The following is a 21,419-nucleotide window of genomic DNA, read 5'->3' as shown; positions in this document are numbered from 1 at the left end:
GTATGCAGTTGCCTTCCTTATGCGGTTTACATTATACAAAGCTTTCAAATTCTTGCAGCTCCAAACTCTTGTTTTGGGGTTGTTGTTTTTTCTGTCCAATATGGCTTGTGGTCGACATTTTGGGTAAACAACTCCTGGCCTAGCTCTTTCATTTTCATCAGTTTAAGCAAGGCTTGGTAACCTTGTTGACCCAAAGAGCCATAATATCAAAATATGTTTTTTTTTTGACAGAGCCATACCATATATTTTAAGACAAATTTCAGTACACCCCTCAAAATTCAAATGTGCCTAATCAATTCTACCCCATGCGCTTCTTTAAAAGCTGATTAAGGCTAAAAAACAGAAAAAAACAACAAAACCAAAAAAAGTTGTACCCCCTGTTGCTGGTGAGTTGCTTGCTAAATCAAACACCAAAACAAAACTTTTACATTTCACATCGGAATATCCGCCTACTTGCAACCACAGGAACATCAGAGCTCTGTGATAAGGTATGTGTCCCACACCCTACAGCTGTATCTGCCAAACTGGAAAAAAACTATACACGGCGTTTTCCCAGTATGACCAACTCAGCCACAGTCAATGGAACATTAATGCATGAGTCAAGAGCAAAGGAATTGGGACAGTCGATGAGTTGTGTTGGAATCTCACCAAAATGTGGGTAAGAACGATCTTGATGAGTGGTGCTCCTGACAGGTTGACGGACAGCGCAGGAGATGGCTCCACGTTCAGAGAGATTAAGCAGCTTGCTACCTGGATTTTATGGTCCTTAAAATATGTAGCTTCATTGATCCTACAAGAAATAGAAACGTGTAAATGTTCAGCGAGGGAAATAGTATTTACAATATAGTGATGAAATGAAATTAATTAAGATCAAACTGTTCATTAGGAAATTATTATTAAAATTATATTCCAAATATCCTTGACACTGCATATCTAGTTGTTCTCAACTTTATATGTGCATGTAAAGTTTTTAAGATAGCTGTAAAAGTCCAAAAGCCAAGTGTCGAATAACGACAGATACAATGATTCTAATAAAAATCCAGAAGCTAATTTTTACTGAAGTCCCTTGAAACCACTGGTTGTATCAAAACGATAGCCACAGTGTTTTTTATTTTAGGGGCATAAGACCATTTTTTTTAATTATTTTTTTTTGCAAAACAGTTGTATCTTGAAGTCTACATACCACAAAAGTAGGGAGACATTGAATTGATACAACTGTGTGTAGTTACTATATACGTTTACACTCATAATAAAAAAGAATCATCATATAAATTATTAACATTCATTGAAATACATTTTAGCCCAAAGGCAGATAATTTTTCTTACCTAAGGTATACGTTTTCTTTTATCCCTGGATTCGAATATTATTCTTGCTATCCTTAAAATTAACACATTATTTGTAAAATCAGAGGTCAGATAGTTCAAGTACTGTGTAAAATTGTATACCTTTTTAATTGATCGAGGATTTTTTTTCCCAAGATTATTTTGAAACATAGTTTACTAAATAACATTTATATAAATAATATTTTTGTTAAATTAAAGTAATATTTAAAACGAGCAAAAACTTAAAAAGATTAGAAAGATTTTTTGGTAGAATTAAGGTGATCTGACATCTGTCATATAACGTAATTTTGCTTATTTTAACAAATATTTGTTCTTATTTGTCCAAGAAATGAAGCATAATATGAAACAAATATGGTAAGCCTAAAATTCCCAAAGTATTCTGCCAATGGGGCACTAATAATTTCTTTGCTGTTAGAAGAATGAATGTAACCATGAAAAATGTAGAAATATAGGTAGATTGAAATATGGTAATTACAGTAAGCGTTGACTGAACAAATTTCCCCAAATTATCTTATTCAGTAGCAAGGCAACATTTATATATAAAGAGGAAAGAAACAGCTTAAAAAATATGATATACGCAGCCCAACTGGTCTAAATGTGAGATTATGTTTAAGATTAAATTGGTTTACAAACAGGTAAGTGCAGTTTTTCTCATTTAGAGGCAGGCTTTTTCTCACTTCTTGTCAACAAACGAATGACATGACAGTCGCTTAGGACTAATGTAACAAATTGTCCCTGCTTTCTTATTTTTTGGAAAAGAAGCTGTGTAAGGATGAAATTTGATCTGTATCCTCAGTTTAAATCTAGGCTTAAAACACACTTAATTCTATAGTTTATTACCTATGTTTTATGTTGACAATGTCTGTGTTTTGCAACATCCATTGCAGCCTGGTCATCCTGGAAGGGGGATTACCTTATGTGCGTTCCCTTCACAAGTTTTCCTTATTTTCCTCATGTTGAGGTTTTTGAGTTTTTCCTTGCCTTCATGTAGGTTTTAGATCAGGGGATGGTGTAATAATAGTCTGTAGTTTGCAATAATCTGTGGTCTGTGCAGCCCTTTGAGACTCTTTGTGATTAAGGGCTATACAAAAAAACATGACTTTAAAAATGTCCATTTTGCTATTGAATTAGATTTATAATTATCTGTATTGCCATTGATAACAACTTAGTGAACATTGTTTACAACAAAATTACCGTAAATTCCAGACTCTAAGGCGCACCTGATTATAAGCCGCACCCACCGCATTTCGGGAGGAAAACCGACTTAGTACATACACAAGCCGCACCGGTATATTAGCCGCATGCGTCCACATTAAATAATGGATGTTTTTTGGATTGAACTATTCTGATGACGGGGGGATTTTGTTTTAATTTGTTGATATATAGTCTTTATTAATTGTCCACTATCTATTATTAGTCAATTCATGATACATTTCAAAGCCAATAGGCCGGGACACCTACTCCCAGTCAAGGAACTGACACAAGGTCCAACCAAGGACCAAGAAACTATCGATGCTATTGGGGATTTTGTAAGGTTTATTGTTCTATATTCTTTATCAATTATCCATTATCCGTTATTGGTCAATTCATAATACGCTACAAAGCCAAGGGGCCGAGACGCTTGCTCACAGCCAGGAGGCTGAGTCAAGGTCCTAGCCACAGCGGTCATACGCTAATAAGTGGACAGAACAACTTCAGAACCTCATTGCACCGATCCCGGTGGTACTTCATTACCAGGCCGGTATGTGGAGAGCAAGATACTTATCATTTGAAGCAGACCTGCAGAGTCGGGGTACCCGTTGAAAGTAATCCAAGAAAAAAAAAGTGTATATTTCCAAAGGTAAGGGTGGGAAAAATATATATCCGCTATTGTCTCCTGCGTTCACAAACACTCACCTTTACCCGTCCCCAGTTCCCATCAGCCCGCGTTTGCTCAGCCCCGTCTTTCTTATTCACTCGTGAAAATCAGCATAAGTGTCTCAAATAAATACATTACAAAAATATACAGTTGCAAATACATATTATACATGGTTACACATATTTACAAAGAAAGACGGTACACCGAGAGAGTTTTCAAAGCTTTGATAATAATAATATAACTTTCATCCCAAACTGTGCCTTTGAAAGGTACCAACACGCTACTATCAACACGCGCGCAACGTATCAAGCATATCTGTTAAAGAAGCATACCGTAATTATTAAATTCATGGTACACCGTCCTCATCTTCCTCTCTATAACAGTCTCCATAAAAGGCGTCCCCTCGCCATCTGAAAGAACCTTTGTCATATAGATAATTTTTGCATAATCTAAGGACTTGAAATCTTCCCTGTCATAAGCGGCCGTTAGAAATATTACATCAATTGGCCGCTTCACCGGATAAGCCGTAGGGCTGAACATTTGGGAAAAAAGTAGCGGGTTATAGTCCGGAATTTACGGTAAACATCACACTCAGGAAAAACAAGTAATAAAGACTTAGATAAAAATGATGCCTGGTTAAACCTCTATTCTAATTAATGGTCAAAATGTTTGACTCTTTCCAAGAAGGAATAGAACCTTCTCCCACCAGCAATTGAAAAAGACACTTCAGTAGCATTTAGAGACTGGCCTGACTTTTAGTGCAAAACAATAGGGCAATGAAAATTGTGCAATAACATTTAGCAGCAACATATTTCGCAAAGAAGTCAATAAATAGGTTATGAATACGTATTTTTCTGTACGATACCCATTTTTCCCGACTAGCAAAATATAGAGTATTTCACAGTCGTGTTTGCTTGTTTAGGGTGGAGAAGGCCCTTGGCCTGTTAGTCCTTCTTTTAAAGGACTTACAGCACCTACCAGAGGGCAACAGGTCAAAGAGGTGGTGGTCGGGGTGAGAGGAGTCCTTTATAATGTTGTTGTCTTAGCTGTAGTTACTGTTTGTCAGTGAAACTGTTTTTATTTGTCATTAAATGCTCAGCATGTTTGTACATGGGGCTTTTGAATGCCAGACCGCATTTATAGTATGAGAAACTGTAAATAAAAATAAATCATGCATCTCACTGAGACCATTCGACATTCAATGAGGAAAGGTTTGGTTTTGTGTCACCGGGCTGAAGCTAATGGCAGGGTGTATCAGTCAGTGGAGCTTGAGTGGTGAGATGGAAGATGGGCAAAAGGACAGATAAGACCCTGCCTCCAGGCATGAGCTGTTCAGGAAGCATGGGCGCCTCAGAGTCAGTGGACCTTATTTCCCCCATTCATTAAAAATTAAGCTAAAAGCTTGAACCCGAAGGAAAAAAATGTGTTTTCAAATAAATCAGTGTGTCACGTTACCTGGTCTTGACAGGGCTGATTTCTTTGTAGTAGCTGTGCATGTTGTGGTAAAAGAGTCCTACGATGGTGGTTTGAGCTAATAAAGAAAAACACACTTGAGTGCACAAGGAAGGAGAATCTAAAGCTGTTCCGCTAAAATACTCGTGAAGGAGAGAAGTTAATTAACACCGCCTTGCTGCAGTATGCTGACACTGTCCTCCAAATGGAACATTTGAATATTTGCACAATGGTGAAATAGAGAGGCCTGTAAGCCATGTGGTCGTTGGGAAATCTTGTGAAAGCTGAATACGATTTCAGTAGCAAAGCAGGGGGTCGAGTCGCCCTCTCCCTAATCTGACATATCATTCACAAAGGTCCCGCCTTAAAACTGTAAAATAAACAATGGCACATGAGGAAGTCCTTAATGTTCCTTTTCCTCTAATGGAGGCTTTTAACTGTTTTGATAAATTTGGTTCACATGGTCCGAGTTTTTTTAATCATATGATTTATTTAAAACCTAAAAACTAAAAACTGTCTTTGTAAGTCAATACAATTTGTGCAGTTGCCATGTAGAGGCAAGGGAAAGTGACCTTCACATAAAGTCTTTAGCGGTTCTAAAGTTCTCATTCTTTTTAATGACAGAGGAAAGTGGGGGAAAGTGCCTTCTCTTATCCTTGCCATTTTGAATGAAAGCGTAATTACTAGCCTTAAAGTCAGAGCTGAAGTCCTACAGTACACGGAAAAGCCAGACAAAGGCATTCGACGCCGTAACGTGTCACTAGTTTTAAATCTTAACACGGTAATTTAGAGGCGAATAACGTCAGCGAAAGATTGAGTGCAAAACGCATTCCGTTGTGGCCACAAGAAGCCGTGACTTTTACATTAAACATCACTTACACTGCTTGGCAAAAGCCTCCCCGGGTACAGAGATGTAGTTCTTTCCCTGTGTGGGGAAGCGGTAATGGGGCAGGTTGAAGTTCTGGGGAAATTTCATCAGAGAATAATCTGTGGATTAGTAAGGAAAAAACAGAGGCCCATTACAGCAAGAATTTACAAAAATACACATGGTCAATTATATAGGGACCAGCATTAACATTTTCAGTACCTTTGCAGTTATTTTTCATACTTTTTAGTACATTCTTCACATTTTTACATTTTCAAATTTTTTTTGGTACAGTTTTTGGTCATTTTCCTGGTGTTTCTTGGGTTGTTTCTGTCTTTGTTGGGGTGGGGATTTTTTTGGGTAATTTTTTTGGTCATCCTTGGCCCTTTTTTGGTTGATTTACGTTTTAAGGTTCCTTTTTTTGGTCATATTTTGGGGCGGTTTGTGGTTATTTTCTAGGTTGTTTTTCTAGCAGCAAGTGGAAGCCAAGAGAAGGCATGTTCAGAAGAGTTCATGTTCACTGTTCCATCTATGTTTAAAAAGTTAAAGAACTTTTTTTTTTACCCGGTGCTGTCTTTAAGTCAATTTTTCCCCCTTTTGACATCCCTGCTAGACGATTTCAGTGTTCATTTTGGTGAGATGTTCGTTGATGTGGACTTTTTGACCCCTTGCTTCAAAATAGCATGCTTCTCCAATTGGTTGGAAAAAATTGACTGTGGTCTATCACTTCCCGATGGGAGTTGATAGCTGGGCTCAACAAGGTCTTCGTTTACTGTTATCTTGAAATTTCTGAGTTGAGAAAACCTGTGGAGCCACTGTCTCCATTGTTAGTCCTGTAATGCTTAAATCATTGACACGGGCCCATTGCTCAAAACTATCTGCTTATGTTGTAGAATTTTCATGTTCTCTTCAATTGCTGTGGATTTTCTTTACTTATTTGTCAACGTGATTTGATTTCTTCCTTAAATTTGTCAAATTATATCTCCATTTTCTCTGCATTGTTCCTAAGTCCCATTAAGTCATTCCTGATTTCTGTCATTTCTTTCCACGCATCTTCCAGCTCCTTTTTTGTTTCCATCAGTTAGTTCAGAATTTTCTAAAAAGTGTTCATCATTTTTCTCCATTTTGAAGTCCATCTTTTCAAATCCTTAATTTAAAGCTGATTTTATCGAGTACATGTTGTCTGCTTTCCTTGCGTTAGGTATTTTCAATTTTAGTAGAAATATAGGTTTGTAAGAATTACGAAAAACAGCAGCAACAGAATAAATGAAAAATTCCAAAATGATAGCACTAGGGAGTAAAGAAGAAACAAATTTGGAGCGTGAGAGGTGTGAGAAGCGTCCTTTCTTGTGGCTTCTATACTAGTGATAGTATGCGGCAACTTGTTACTGGATAGTTACTTTCATAGCAACACGCTACTCTTTGGGGGGTTAATTGAATTACTTTTAAAATAAAGTAACTCGTAAGTATAAAAATTGCTTTCTTTTAAATAAAGCGCCCAACACTGCGAGTGAGAAAGTGATTAAAATAGTGCTGTGTTTTAGTGACCAGTCTCTGTTGGTTTAAAAATCAAACTGCTGACATCATCTTAATGCTCTGTGAGAGTTTGTCCTAACAGTTTTACCACACAAACTACAAACAGTGAGTCATGTTTTGGACGGCTTTCGCAGTACCGACCTGCAACAAAAGACGATCCACCCAAAGATATGTGCGAGTTCAGGCTGGGCTCCAAGTTCGCCACCATGCGCTCCATTACTCGGTCCACGGTTTCGATCAAACCGCTCACCACAGGAACGGATTGCTGCATCACATCAACTTTCGTCATTTTACCAGCTAAAACCTTTATAGTCAGTCTATGTCAAGGTATGAAGACGGGTATTTTAAAGAGGATGGGGACAAACTACAGCCTGAAGACCACATGCTACCCAGTAGGTTTTTCAATCCAGCCTGCCAAATAAAATTGGTATATATATCAGACATGGGGACTTGAGACTTAGTGACTTGGACTCGAGTCGACTCGAGTCGCTGTTTTTATGACTTGTGACTTGACTTGGACTTGGCAATCTAAGACTCGGGACTTGACTTGTGACTTGACTTGCCCAAGAAAAAAATACTTGGGACTTACTTGGGACTTGAAGGTGAAGACTTGAGACTTACTTGAGACTTGCACATGTGTGACTTGGTCCCATGTCTGATATATATATATATATATATATATATATATATATATATATATATATATATATATATATATATATATATATATATATATACATATTTAATCAAACACACAAACGAGGAGCCCCTTGGCCAAATATTAGGGCTGTTGGCACCACCGGGGTAGGTGCCCCGAATCAGTAATCGTGACAGAACCCCCCCTCAAGGGACGGCTCCAGAAGTCCCCCCAAAAAAAAGTAATCCAACTGTCAGAAAAAAGGTAATCCTACAGGCAGAGAAAAAAAAATGCACCCAGAAAAAAATTCAGAACTCCACCAAGTGAACCGAGGCACCATCATCAGCATCAGGAGGTGGGGCAGAAGCAGGACCTGGAGGAAACCGAGCTGAAAGGCAGGCGTCGTAGCCGGGCAGACGGATGTCGCAGACGGGTGAGCAGGCAGACGGACGCCGGGACAGGCGGGAAGTCAGGCGGACAGATGGACGTCGAGACAGGCGGACTGATGGACGTCGAGACAGGCGGACGGACGGACTTCGAGACAGGCGGGAAGCCAGGCGGACGGGCGGACGTCGAGGCAGGCGGACGGGCGGACGTCGATGCAGGCGGACGGGCGGACGTCGAGACAGGCTGGCAGATAAAGTGTTGGGCGGGCAGGCGGACGAAGCGTCAGGCAGGCAGGCAGATGAAGCGTCAGGTGGGTAAGCGGATGAAGCGTTGGGCGGGCGGACAAAGAGCCGGACTGGTGGGCAGACGAGCCGGACGGGCGGGCAGATGGGCCGGACTCGCGGGTAGACGGGCGAGCAGACGGACCAGACGGACGAGCAGACGAGTCAGACTGGCAAGCAGAAGAGTCGGACAGGCAGACAGGTGAATCAAGCAGGCAGACCGGCATGGCAGACCGACAAACAGGCATGGCGGGAGGCATGGCAGGCGGACAAACGGACATGGCAGGTGGACAGGCGGACGAGGCAGACAGGCGGATCAGGCATGCAGACAGGGACCTTGCACTGATAGGGCGTTGCGGGAGGAGGCCTGGAGCGGACAGGATGAGAGGCAGCGTGCAGACAGGTCAGGTGGCATTCAGCCCCCCACTCCAGAACCGTCCCCGTCCGCCAGTCTAAGCGAGGGTTGTGCTCAATCAGCCACGGGTGTCCCAGGACCAGCGGTTGACCGGGGGAAGGAAGCAGGTGGAAACTTTTCTGCTCGCGGTGGTTTCCAGACAGTGTCATCTCCACAGGCTCTGTATCTTGCGTTGCCGTGCCCAATAGATGACCGTTCAGAGCTTGGGCAGGAACTGGGGTCGAAAGGGGAACACCCCTCAATCCCATTCTCCGGGCTAAAGTCGCATCCAGGACGTTGACCTCTGCACCCGAGTCCACAAGGGCGGACAGGGACTGGGTTGACCCGGGGCTCCGAAGGTACACCTGGAGCCTTGTACTTCCGGTCGGGGAGATCGGGGTGTGAACGAAACTTAACCGGACGACTCCAATCGTCCGGTTAGCTCCCCCTTTAGACGGGCAGGATGATATCCGGTGTCCTTGCCCGCCACAGTACAGGCAGAGGCCCTCGGAGAGTCAACGCTGACGCTCCTCGACGGACACCTCCATTGCCTCTGGTGGGTCTAGTAGAGTTGCGGGTGGCTGCTGGAAATCCGAAGGGGCACCAATCCCCTCGGGTAAGCAGGAAACTGGATGGTTCTGGCAGACTCTCTCACGGCGTCGACCCTGGACCCGACGATCGATCCGGGCTGTGAGCGCAATGGCCTCGTCCAGGCTGGTAGGCGGGGGGTGAGACACCAACTGGTCCTTCATGTAGTCTGCCAAGCTGTTGAGATAGGCGTCCACTAACGCCTCTGCATTCCAGTTGCTCCGGCTTGCGAGGGTCAGAAAATCGATCGAATAATCGGCGATTGATCGTCTTCCCTGCCGTATCCTCATCAGAGATCTCGACGCGTCAAATGATGAGGATCCTGTGTCGAATACCTTAAGGATCTCCTGGGCCAGGAGATCAAATGAGGAACACGCATCTGAACCTATCTCAAATTCAGCCGTTCCCCAGAGGGTTGCAGGTCGAAAATGAGTTTACAAGTAATGCTCGCACCTGAGCAGAATCGCCACAAAATTTCTCCGGCGCGCCCACTCGGGGATCTGCCGTTTCGATGGCGGGAGAATTCGTGAACGGAACAGGCGGGGCATGCGACGGCATTGCAGCAGAAGAATCACTGCGGGGGCGGGGCCGATACGTGCAGCGGACAAGCAAGATTCTCCGGGAGCGCATCTAACCTTTCTTGGTGGCGCTGAAGCCATTCCTGTTGCTGTCGAACAATCCGTAGAATGGCTGACACATCACCCGACATCTGTCGGACATCCGCCTCGGTACGGTGCGAACATTGCATGTCTCCTTTCGCCGATCGGCGCTCGTAAAAAACTTCCGCTGGGTCTTTTTCTGGTCCAATCGTTCTGTCAGGAACCAGCAACGGAGACGGGAACCCAATTGCTTTAGTTTCTTAATTTTATTTGAAAAGATACGTAAGCTGGCACCCACGATCCAGTGATCGTTGATTGTGGGGAGCAGGTCGCTCGGGACGCGGAAGTGGCACTTCTCTGGCGAGCGATAGCGGTGTGGAAGAGGGAAAAGCAGGTCGGGTGGTCGGGGCGCAGGAGCAGAGACGTGACCAGACAGAAACAGGTCGAAGCCGGGAAACGTACGGGAGTCAAAAAACAGGGAGTTAGGTTCGGAAGGCTTGCCTTAGAGGGAGCTGAAGGTTCGCAATGATCGGACGCCGGTTACAGGGAGTCGGGGGGTTTAAAAGGTGGCAAGGAGCCAATCAGCGACTAGGGCTGTTCGCGCCACCGGGGCAGCCACAGGTGCCCCTAATCAGTAATCATGACAATATCAGACGTTATTGGAATCTAAATTGGTACTCATGGCTGTTAAACAATCATGAACTAGAAATCAGATGAATAATTAATTGACATTAATTAATTAAATTATGAATACTGCATACAAATTTGTAAGGGCTGAAAGTTATTGAATATCCTCATAAATGTATGGCAAACCATATTTCTTATAACATGTACAATATACAATTGCTAATTATCATAGCTTAGAAAAAAAACTCAAAAAGAGAAGTAATTTAACTTTCATGCATCTGGAAAAAGTTGGTCTGTTCTGTTTGTTGAGCGCTTGCATCCAGAATGTGTCATATGTTTTCATTTATAACAACGTGTGAATAAAATCTGACGATAAATTATACTTCAATTGGACATATGAATGTCAGTATAAAAGTAGTTTTGAATTAAAGTGTTACATCTTCTTTGACGTTGAATATTTACTCTCGATGACAAGCTATTAGTGACAGTTCTCAGAGCTTATATGGCATAGGGCGGATCAGAAAAGGTAAGGCTTTCTATTGAAGGCAATCTTCTGCAATCTGTCCATGTGAACATCTGTTTCAATTCGTAGAAACCAAAACAAGCACGTTTATTTTGAACACTCAATGTTCTGAAACTGCGCATTTTCCCCTGGCACTGTTCTGTTTTGATGGGAAACGATGTTCGAGCCGGGAATCTTAGCCCATGTAGCCACGCATCAACAGTATATTTTATCTATAAGGAGGTGTTAATGCAGAAAAGCGCTATTGTATGACTTTCTTTTGCCTGTGGTGTATCATATCATAGCCCCGTGGTTTCAAATTCATCACATTGCTGAGTTGTTTGATTATTTCATATGTGCACAGTGTGAACTCGTTTACCTCTGGTAACCCAGGAGAGGACAGAACTTCATCCACGTTTTTAAGAAAAGCCTGCAATGAAATAAAACTTTTTAAATAACACACACCATTGCTTCATGAATGGCCACTTTTCCTTTTTTAATACTTTGTGACCTGTGTGAGGTTGCTGGCTGTGTTATGGGGAATGGTCCTATTGGGTAAAACCTTCAGAAAACCCAAAATTGGCATTGACTCTGGATCTTGGGAGCTTCTGACATCCTCAAGCTTGCTGTTAGAAACAGGAGGACTTACTTCAACGGCTTTCTGAGGAAACAATCAGTATCACATTTAGTGTCTAAATGCTGTTACCGGGAAGTTCTTCAGAAATTGCACAGAACGCATAACTCCATAAATCTAGGGGACAAACAGTCTAGGAACAATGTTCCCTCTAATTTTCCACGGGTCTGAGCGTTCACACAAAGTCGGTGAGCAACGCTTGAAACAACAGTGAGCAACCATAATCCCAAGTGTGGCAAGATAATTAATTATCAAACATGTCCAAAACTTGACATTTTGCTGAGTTTCCGGCAATGCAAAATTATTTTTCTCTTTTGAATGAATTGACTCATGTAAGATTGCAAAGGTTGTACGGCCTACAAACGTCATTTGTTCTTACAATTCTTTCACAAGATATCCATTTCTTTTTTTTTCCTGATATATTTTGTCGCATAATATTAACATTTTGGGGGGCTTATTTAGTCGGTTGCAAGATACAGAACTGTACTTAATCACATTTTCTAGTGGAAGTACAATGTTGGCAACAAGATTCACTTGATATAATTGGAAATTATTTGAATGCGACACAAACTTTTTCTTCTTTTTTCCGTGTTTTTTTTTCTACTTTTTAAAAAATTATTATAAAAAAAGTCTCATTGTGTTTATTTTTTCCGAGCTGTTCCTTTTTTTCGTTCTCTATTTACTTTTTTCCTACGTTTCTTTCTTTTCTTTTTTTCTGGCTTTTTTCTAATTTTTTCCTTCTTTTTTTCTCTTCCTTTTGTTTCTTTTTTTTCTCAGCTTTTCACTACTTTTTCATTTTGGTATTTATTTATTTTTTCTTCTATTCCCACCTTTTTTAAGTCATTGTGTGCATAGTTTTACATAATATTTGGTCATATTGGGATTAAAGAAGCAAAAACAACCTGAAGAGCCGTTTATGACCCGAAAGAGCCGGTTCCTTTTAGTGAGCTGAGCCGAAGAAGCCGGTTCTCGACAAACTCTACTAACTTTACTCAACTTCGTTCTACTTCGACTCGACTTCAAAATACCGCATTTAGGACACAACGTCGGGGGTACCCGTGTATTTTTACCTTCATGCACTGTTACTTTGACTTAAGTCGCTTCTTAATTATTAATTTTGATCCCTCATTTTTGTGTGCTGGCTAGATTTTCTTGTGCGCTGAGAATGTGTGAGCAGTGCGGAAATGCGCATGCGCGCAGCTTAGAGGGACAGGTCTTTTTCAGGAAGGAAGAGCACCATTTGTGGTTTGGTTGTCACATAAACTCTATTGAATGTTGTTTTCATTTTCTGCATTAAATCATTGTTGGTAATATACTGTTTAAAGGGATAACCACAAACCTGTCTTTTTTTCATTTTCTCATTTTATATTTCCTTTTTTTCCTAATTTATTCATACAACATAATAATTCGTAAGATAACGCATCAAAGACAGTGAGCCGTTTGAGAGCCGGCTCTCTTTAATGAGTTGAGCCGAAAAAGCCGGTTCTCTAAAAAGAAGGGACTTCCTTTCACTACATCAAACTGCTCGCTTCGTTTGCAACGAAAAAAAACGATACAGAGATAGAGGTTATCGCGGCGAACTCGTTTGACTTGATTGATTTGCTGTTTCGTGATAGTCGGTGTATACCGGATGGTATCCATAATTGACAAAATTGGTTTTTCGGTACAGATTTTCTTGTACGTCGTACACGTCTTAAAATACATAATAAACGTACTTTGTACGGCAAAAACGTACAGGTTGACAGGTATGACATTGCACATTGTGTAAAAGCACGTACTGTACCTGAACGACTCTATGTTTAGATGTTTGTATACAGACTTCTGTTAGAGGTTCATTAGCTTATGAAATTAGACAAGATGGTCTAGTTTAAAATTAAAGGTAAAACAAGCGTTTCCTTTTGGACCTGCATAGACCAATTTTAGCCTAGACCAGGGATGTGTAAACTACAACCCGTGGGCCACACTTGGTCTGACAGGTTTTTTCACCCGGCCCGCTGAACAAAAAGATGAAAGAAAAAAAAACATCATTAAAAAATGTTTTTTTTTTTTTTGGTGCCACTCTTGCCATGGACGTTCCTTTGTGACCCCCTCCTTCATTAAAATAAATGTGTAAAAAAATACAGAAGTGTCGGATTCGATGTATGGGCAGATAAAAAAAAGATCTAAATCATTTTTAGTCCTCCTGCACTAGCGGCTTTCCCAATTTTTTTTAACTCCATGCAGCCTCAATTTAAAAACTTTGACTTGCCCTGGTTTATTCACAAATCTGTAATTTTGATACACTTATATTACAATGTAATGTTTGGACTCCTGGGATGTGAAAAAGGAGTTTATTTTTGGGAACATTTTTAAAAGTGCCATTTTATGCTCTATTTTGGTTTGTTATTTTACAATAAGAGGGTAATTGTGGCAGAGTGTGTCACTTTTGTTTGTTTCTTTTGTCCCTCTGAGTCAGTTTCTGTCCCATTCTCATTTGTATCCTAGAGTTCAGTTTCTAGGGCCTTGTTGTTTCTTAATATTTTATATCTGAGCCCTGCTTGCATCATGAGAAAAGCATAGTGTTTCTTTGAGTATCCTTTCCCATGATCTTGACTTCCTCTACCTGACGACACTTTCTCCTTCAGGTCATTTTTGTATTGTCTAGTGGAAATAAAAGGCTGTTTTGCTTTTTGTACGTGTTTTCTAGGAAGCTAATTGTATCATACCTTGCCTTAGTGTCTTATTTAGAGCAGTGTCTGAAGCCAGGGGTTTACAACTTGTTACCCGCGGGACCCACTGTGCCCTCTAAGGACAGCTGTGGTGCCCGGAGACCTCACCAGTGCTACTACATTGTGATTTTCAAGTAAAATCAACCAAAACAGCCCGGAAAAAAAAAGAACGCTATAAAAGAAAGACTGTAATCATTCATTTCACTCAACTTGCAAATTTGCCTGTCATCTGTGTGTTTCTGGTTGTGTGTTGTGCTATGTGTTTGCAGAACCTAGAGATTAGGTAGCTCCTCACATTCAAATAAGCTCATAGTAATGGAAATTCCAGTGTCTCTGTCGGCTTGGCTCAATAAAAAGAGTTGCTAAAAGCCTCTTCAGATTGTTTTGTTACGTTTATCCACACATTGAAACCTTTTTTTTAATATTTTGCCCAAAAAAGACAACAATGAAAAGAAACAATAGAAGAAAATGCAAAATTAAGGCAAAAGGAGAGAAAAAAGAAGTAAAAATAATAAAGGGAGAAACAATAAGTACAATTTTGAGGGTTTTAGCTGTAATTCCAAAATGTTACCCTAACAGTAGTGAGGCTCACAATTTATCTAAATATGTGCATGTATGGGCTTCATAGGAGAGAACCTTTACACAACAAAGAGGCCTGTACTCAGGAAATGTCACTTTAAAAAAAACCTGCCCTCATTTCTAAGGAGTAATGTGGCATTTTAGAGTGTGTAACTTAATTCATGAGTCATAAATCACAGAATGAACTTACCACTGTTGTTGTGAAAGGTAGTTCTTTGAAAGCACTAGGGGTTGTGACTGACTCTATGGAATGACCTGCAGAATTCAACACAGATGTGAAAATCAGTACTGTACTTCATTTGTATTTAACCTGACGGTAAAGTCATCATGCAAATGCAAAGACTGGCAAATATACTGTCACGAAAGAAAGATGACAAGAGCACGAGACAGCAGGAAAACATGTATTAGTACTTTCCTAGTTCTTGGAGTGAGAAGCATTTTAAATCTTAACTGTCATTTAACAAAAATGGCACCCATAAAATGCCTAAATATGGGTGCACTTATTTGGCTGAGCCACTCCTGCACATTCTGCAACATTTTTTGTGTGAAATGAAATAAAATGATCTGCATTTATATAGCGCTTTTCAAGTCAATGACTTCCCAAAGCGCTTTACAATGTGCTCCACATTTCCCAATAGCGGCCTTGCAGCCATGTAAGGCGCTAACCTGCTTATTGGGGGTATTAGGGGTTCAGTGTCTTACCCAAGGACACTTCGACATGTAACACAGACGAGCCGGGATTCGAACTGGGATCCCTTGATCCCAAGACGAGCGCTCTACCTCCTGAGCTACTGCCGCCCCAAAAAAACAAAAAACGTAATATATATTTTTGTAACATTTAAGTCAGGCGGTTTGAGTAATGGCATGTTAAATATGTCAGATTTCAACAGCGTTCTGTGATTACAGACTGCATGTGACACATTGGGACCAATTAGCAGTTGAAGATATTGCGTAATCGCACTCAATCTAGTTCTTTAGATTGCAATTTGATCTTGTCAAATCATGTAAAATATCAATGATACATTATTCCTCAGAAATAACACTTCATAAACGTGTGTTTATGAGTATTGAATTTCTTTGTATTAGGGATTAAGTGGTCCCTTGCAGTGTTATAAAAATAAAAAGATTTTCACAGATGCAATTCACTATAGGTAACTTGGAAAGTAACACTTATAAGGCAGAACTATGGGCTTTTTGGCACTCCTGTTGAAAAACATTGCAACAACTTCTGGCAGGGATGTGGACTGTAGAAAATGATCTAGATTTAAAATAAAAGCGTATTATTATCACCTGCGATGATACAAGGGTGGGTGAAATGTTTTTTAATTATTTTTGTTTGGGACAGTAAATCAGATTGGTTTGTTTGCTTATTTGTTTGCCTGTTTGTTTGTGGTTATGTCTGCCCAAGAAAGGGGGGAGGAATTTAGATATGAACACCCTTCTCATAGGAAGTCAGTTAGGTTATCCTAGATGTGAAAATTCCCCAAATAAAGAAGACTCAGAACTTTTGGTTTTGTTGACTCAGCATTTTTGTTTGTCAGTTTGTTTGTGTGTCTGTCTCTCCAAAAAAAAGAGTGCAGTAGGTGAGGTAAGACCACCATCTTTCACAGGCAGTCAGATAAGTTACACTAGATGTGAAAAATACCAAAAAGCTGACTCAACTCTTTTGGATTTGGTGACACAGCCCTTTTCGCAGAAATACATTCTACTTTCATAGAACTGAACAACATTAAATACCAACACCCTCATTTACAGGCTGTCAGGTAGTTAAGCCTAGATGTGAAAAATGCCCAAAAAGCTGACTCAGCACTTTTCAACAGAAAGACATTCCACTATTCCAGGAGAGAACAACATTGAATATCAACACCCTGTTTTACAGGCAATCGGGTATGTCACCCTAGATGTGATTTTTGGTTTTGCTGAGTCAGCAGCTTTCCCGGAAAGACATTCTACTCTCGCAGGCCAGAACAAGTCTGGCCACGATCAGAATCTTTTACAAGCAATCAGGTAGGTCACTCTAGGAGGTAAGGGACCCTGCCAAAAAAGGAAATGCCACCCGGAAATAGTTTCACGTCTCAATGCTGGTGATGCGCTAATGAGGTACAGCCATTCTAGTTTAGCTGATTTTCATTCCAAATGATTTTTGTTTCCTGTGTAGCTTCTGACAAAGTACTAATGATTTACATATGACACATACCTAAAAAGTAGAATAGATTTCAATTACATAGAGCTAAAAATGATTAACAACAGAAGCAGTTCCATCATTTTGTTTAATACCACCTTAGTGACTTAAATAATTGTGTTTGAGGCGGAATAAATGTCACTAGGAGCGTGTTTAGTGTCAAGTACCAATTGGTAAAACAAATGATGGCCAAGTAAACACTGTGTTTATTATTATCCACTTTCTTACAGAATTCCTTTGTTTTTGCTCTTAATGCAAAGACGGGATTCAGGGGCTCACTGCAAAGGTGGATCCATTTTAGTTTGAAGCAGGCTTGCAGGTTACCCAAAATACAGGGAGTGCAGAATTATTAGGCAAATGAGTATTTTGACCACATCATCCTCTTTATGCATGTTGTCTTACTCCAAGCTGTATAGGCTCGAAAGCCTACTACCAATTAAGCATATCAGGTGATGTGCATCTCTGTAATGAGAAGGGGTGTGGTCTAATGACATCAACACCCTATATCAGGTGTGCATAATTATTAGGCAACTTCCTTTCCTTTGGCAAAATGGGTCAGAAGAGGGACTTGACAGGCTCTGAAAAGTCAAAAATAGTGAGATATCTTGCAGAGGGATGCAGCACTCTTAAAATTGCCAAGCTTCTGAAGCGTGATCATCGAACAATCAAGCGTTACATTCAAAATAGTCAACAGGGTCGCAAGAAGCGTGTAGAAAAACCAAGGCGCAAAATAACTGCCGTGAACTGAGCAAAGTCAAGCGTACAGCTGCCAAGATGCCACTTGCCACCAGTTTTGCCATATTTCAGAGCTGCAACATCACTGGAGTGCCCAAAAGCACAAGGTGTGCAATACTCAGAGACATGGCCAAGGTAAGAAAGGCTGAAAAACGACCACCACTGAACAAGACACACAAGCTGAAACGTCAAGACTGGGCCAAGAAAAATCTCAAGACGGATTTTTCTAAGGTTTTATGGACTGATGAAATGAGAGTGAGTCTTGATGGGCCAGATGGATGGGCCCGTGGCTGGATCGGTAAAGGGCAGAGAGCTCCAGTCCGCCACAGACGCCAGCAAGGTGGAGGTGGGGTACTGGTATGGGCTGGTATCATCAAAGATAAGCTTGTGGGGCCTTTTCGGGTTGAGGATGGACTCAAGCTCAACTCCCAGTCCTACTGCCAGTTTCTGGAAGACACCTTCTTCAAGCAGTGGTACAGGAAGAAGTCCGCATCCTTCAAGAAAAACATGATTTTCATGCAGGACAACGCTCCATCACACGCATCCAAGTACTCCACAGCGTGGCTGGCAAGAAAGGGTCTAAAAGAAGAAAAACTAATGACATGGCCTCCTTGTTCACCTGATCAGAACCCCATAGAGAACCTGTGGTCCCTCATCAAATGTGAGATTTACAAGGAGGGAAAACGGTACACCTCTCTGAACAGTGTCTGGGAGGCTGTGGTTGCTGCTGCACGCAATGTTGATCGTGAACAGATCAAAGCACTGACAGAATCCATGGATGGCAGGCTTTTGAGTGTCCTTGCAAAGAAAGGTGGCTATATTGGTCACTGATTTGTTTTTGTTTTGTTTTTGAATGTCAGAAATGTATATTTGTGAATGTTGAGCTGTTATATTGGTTTCCCTGATGAAAATAAATAATTGAAATGGGTATACATTTGTTTTTTGTTAAGTTGCCTAATAATTATGCACAGTAATAGTCACCTGCACACACAGATATCCTCCTAAAATAGCTAAAACTAAAAAAGCCCCACTCCAACTTCCAAAATATTCAGCTTTGATATTAATGAGACTTTTGGGTTCATTAAGAACATGGTTGTTGTTCAATAATAAAATTAATCCTCAAAAATACAACTTGCCTAATAATTCTGCACTCCCTGTAGTAACTATCTTAGAATATTTGTTGATGTTATTTGTATTGTACGAAACACCCTAGAAAAATAAAAAATCCCTTTAAACTTGTTTTACTGAGTAATATGTTTAAGTTAACAAATGTCAATGGCTATTTCACCAATCAATTTATTTACTTTACGAGGGAAATTATACAGAAACATTGAGCATGAGTGAAGTATGTGAAGTATTGTGTCATAAAGGCAATAGTGTACTGGACTTATTTCAAACTTCATACTGCATTTCAAAATTATGGCTTAGCTGAACTTGGGACTCAATTTGGGAGCGAGCGCTACAAACTACAGACCCTCTGGATATCACATCATCTGTTCAGAAGTGGGGATTGTAAAGTGAAATTGCCGTATGGCGGGTGACAGAAGCGTATGTGATTATCAAATGGATTCAGAAACCCAGGTAACCGAGATAAAAACATTTGTAAAAAATTACTACTTATATGTAATATATATGTACGATTGAATAACACTATGAATGAATCGGTGGGGGCGGCAATCGGCGGATTAAATATGAAACTGTATGTATTTGTAGATATTTATTTTGTAATTTTTATGACTTTCTTTAGAACTTAGTCACATTTTCTTACCTTCACTTAAGTATGTACTTTTTTACTCATATTATTTATGCAGGATCAGTGCAAGTCTTGGGATCTATAGCAAATAAATACAGTACAAAAAAAATCAATATTGTACCATTGATGCGTCAAGTCTTTACGAAGCACACAGAACATTGAACTCCTTCCCACAAAGTTCAGCATTTCAGAATATTCATAATTCCGTAATATGTCATCAACCAATGGCAGATTGTCATCTTTATATGGCACGTAACTAGCACAGTCATAAAAACCACCGCCGCGACGTTCGAATTTGGTAGGTTTTTGGACACGTAAAATCCTTTTTTGATTTCATATGGTCTGGAAAATGTTGGAGCAAGGAGTCGAGAAAAACGTGTATTCTATATATTAAGGTGAAATCATCATAAGGAAGGGTCGCTGTAACACAGGGGTCTACTGTCTATGCATTACATTAGCTGTGATCTTGGAACTAAGATTGACTTTAAGTGTTCTTACACCTTTGCTTTGCAGCAACAGTTTACCTGTAAAATGGCAAAAGCAATACTAGACTTGCTAAAATAATTTTCACAACCAGGAGATTTTTAACCATTTACATGTGTTGTGCTTACCCATTGCAGCACTGTAGTAGAGAAAGATCTCACTGGGGAGAAGAGCTCGTTCCCAGATGACAAACTCATCAAAGGCCCCCGTTACATAGTGGCCGTATGCCTTGTCGTTGCCAGTCCCAATGACGAGGTCAGAATGATGATCACCATAGCTTTCAGAAATGCTTCCAGTCTCGTCACCAGCGCTGAAGGTGCCATTTATGTAAACCTTTAGACCTTCTGTTTTTTTCCATGTGAAGAGAATATGGGTCCAATAAGGTCCTGAGAGAAAAAAAAAAAAACTTTTTTCCAACAAATCTCAAATTGTAATCCACTTTTTGGGTCTATTACCCCCACTGCTACATTAGACAGTTGATACAAAAATATGATACCTTTATAAAATGCACTCATCCATCTGCACATCCATCTAATTCTGGGTTCAGTATTTCCTATTTGACGGGGGATGAGAGGTGGACTACACCACTTACTAATTCCCAAAAGCAGAAAGGGAGAAAGAAATAGAGAGAGAAAGAAAAGGAGAAAGAAAAAAAGAGAGAGAGATAGAGGGAGACAGAGCTAGAGAGAGAGAGAGTGAGAGAGGGAGAAAGAGAGAGAGAGACAGAGAGAGACAGAGAGTGAGAGAGAGAGACAGAGAGAGAGAGATAGACAGAGACAGAGAAAGACAGAGAGAGACGGAGAGAGACGAAGAGAGACGGAGAGAGACGGAGAGAGACTGAGAGAGACTGAGAGAGAAAGAGAGACAGCTAAATACAGCTTTAGTTGCTTTTAGAGTTGGGCCTGCCTTTGGCAAATCAAGTGGATATATTTGAAAATACAGTTTATTTTTCTCTTGCTCCTCTCTCAGTGTTTTTTAGCGGTCCGGATTCAATCTGTTGAGCCCACTTAAACAAAACTTAAAAATATCAAAACAAAATAAATCCTGCATTAATGCCCTGAACTGTTCGACGTGGATGCAGAAACCATTATCTCACCACGCTCCCCCTTCTCAATTTAAAAATGACAACACTGTACATTAAAAGGTTTTAGGAAAGCAACAGTTTTACATCACATGAATGAGTCATTGGTATTATTCTCTACAGATACATTTATCATCCCTTTAATCGTGATGAGGAGTCCCCCGACGCCCTGCAGATGAGACATTATGTACACA

General features: G+C 40.5%; 1 protein-coding gene across 3 annotated transcripts in view; it reads right to left on the bottom strand.

Annotated features, from left to right (window-relative positions):
* adgrd1 (adhesion G protein-coupled receptor D1) overlaps positions 1 to 21,419 on the bottom strand; it is a 65,189-nt gene that overhangs the window by 36,506 nt on the left and 7,264 nt on the right. For all 3 annotated transcript variants that reach the window (XM_088335463.1, XM_088335464.1, XM_088335465.1), the window contains 8 exons: positions 20,273 to 20,530; positions 15,182 to 15,246; positions 11,582 to 11,731; positions 11,450 to 11,500; positions 7,197 to 7,320; positions 5,534 to 5,641; positions 4,658 to 4,733; positions 649 to 790 (listed from right to left, as the gene is read on the bottom strand). In XM_088335463.1, coding sequence (XP_088191589.1) covers positions 649 to 790; positions 4,658 to 4,733; positions 5,534 to 5,641; positions 7,197 to 7,320; positions 11,450 to 11,500; positions 11,582 to 11,731; positions 15,182 to 15,246; positions 20,273 to 20,530 — 974 coding nt within the window. The remainder of the gene's footprint in view (positions 1 to 648; positions 791 to 4,657; positions 4,734 to 5,533; positions 5,642 to 7,196; positions 7,321 to 11,449; positions 11,501 to 11,581; positions 11,732 to 15,181; positions 15,247 to 20,272; positions 20,531 to 21,419) is intronic.

The sequence above is a fragment of the Urocampus carinirostris genome, chromosome 5, assembly GCF_059441175.1.
Source record: "Urocampus carinirostris isolate Australia breed hairy pipefish chromosome 5, RoL_Ucar_1.0, whole genome shotgun sequence".
NCBI classification, from domain to species: domain Eukaryota; kingdom Metazoa; phylum Chordata; class Actinopteri; order Syngnathiformes; family Syngnathidae; genus Urocampus; species Urocampus carinirostris.
The sequence above is the reverse complement of the archived record's forward strand: the minus strand, read 5'-3'. Positions and strand labels throughout refer to the sequence as shown.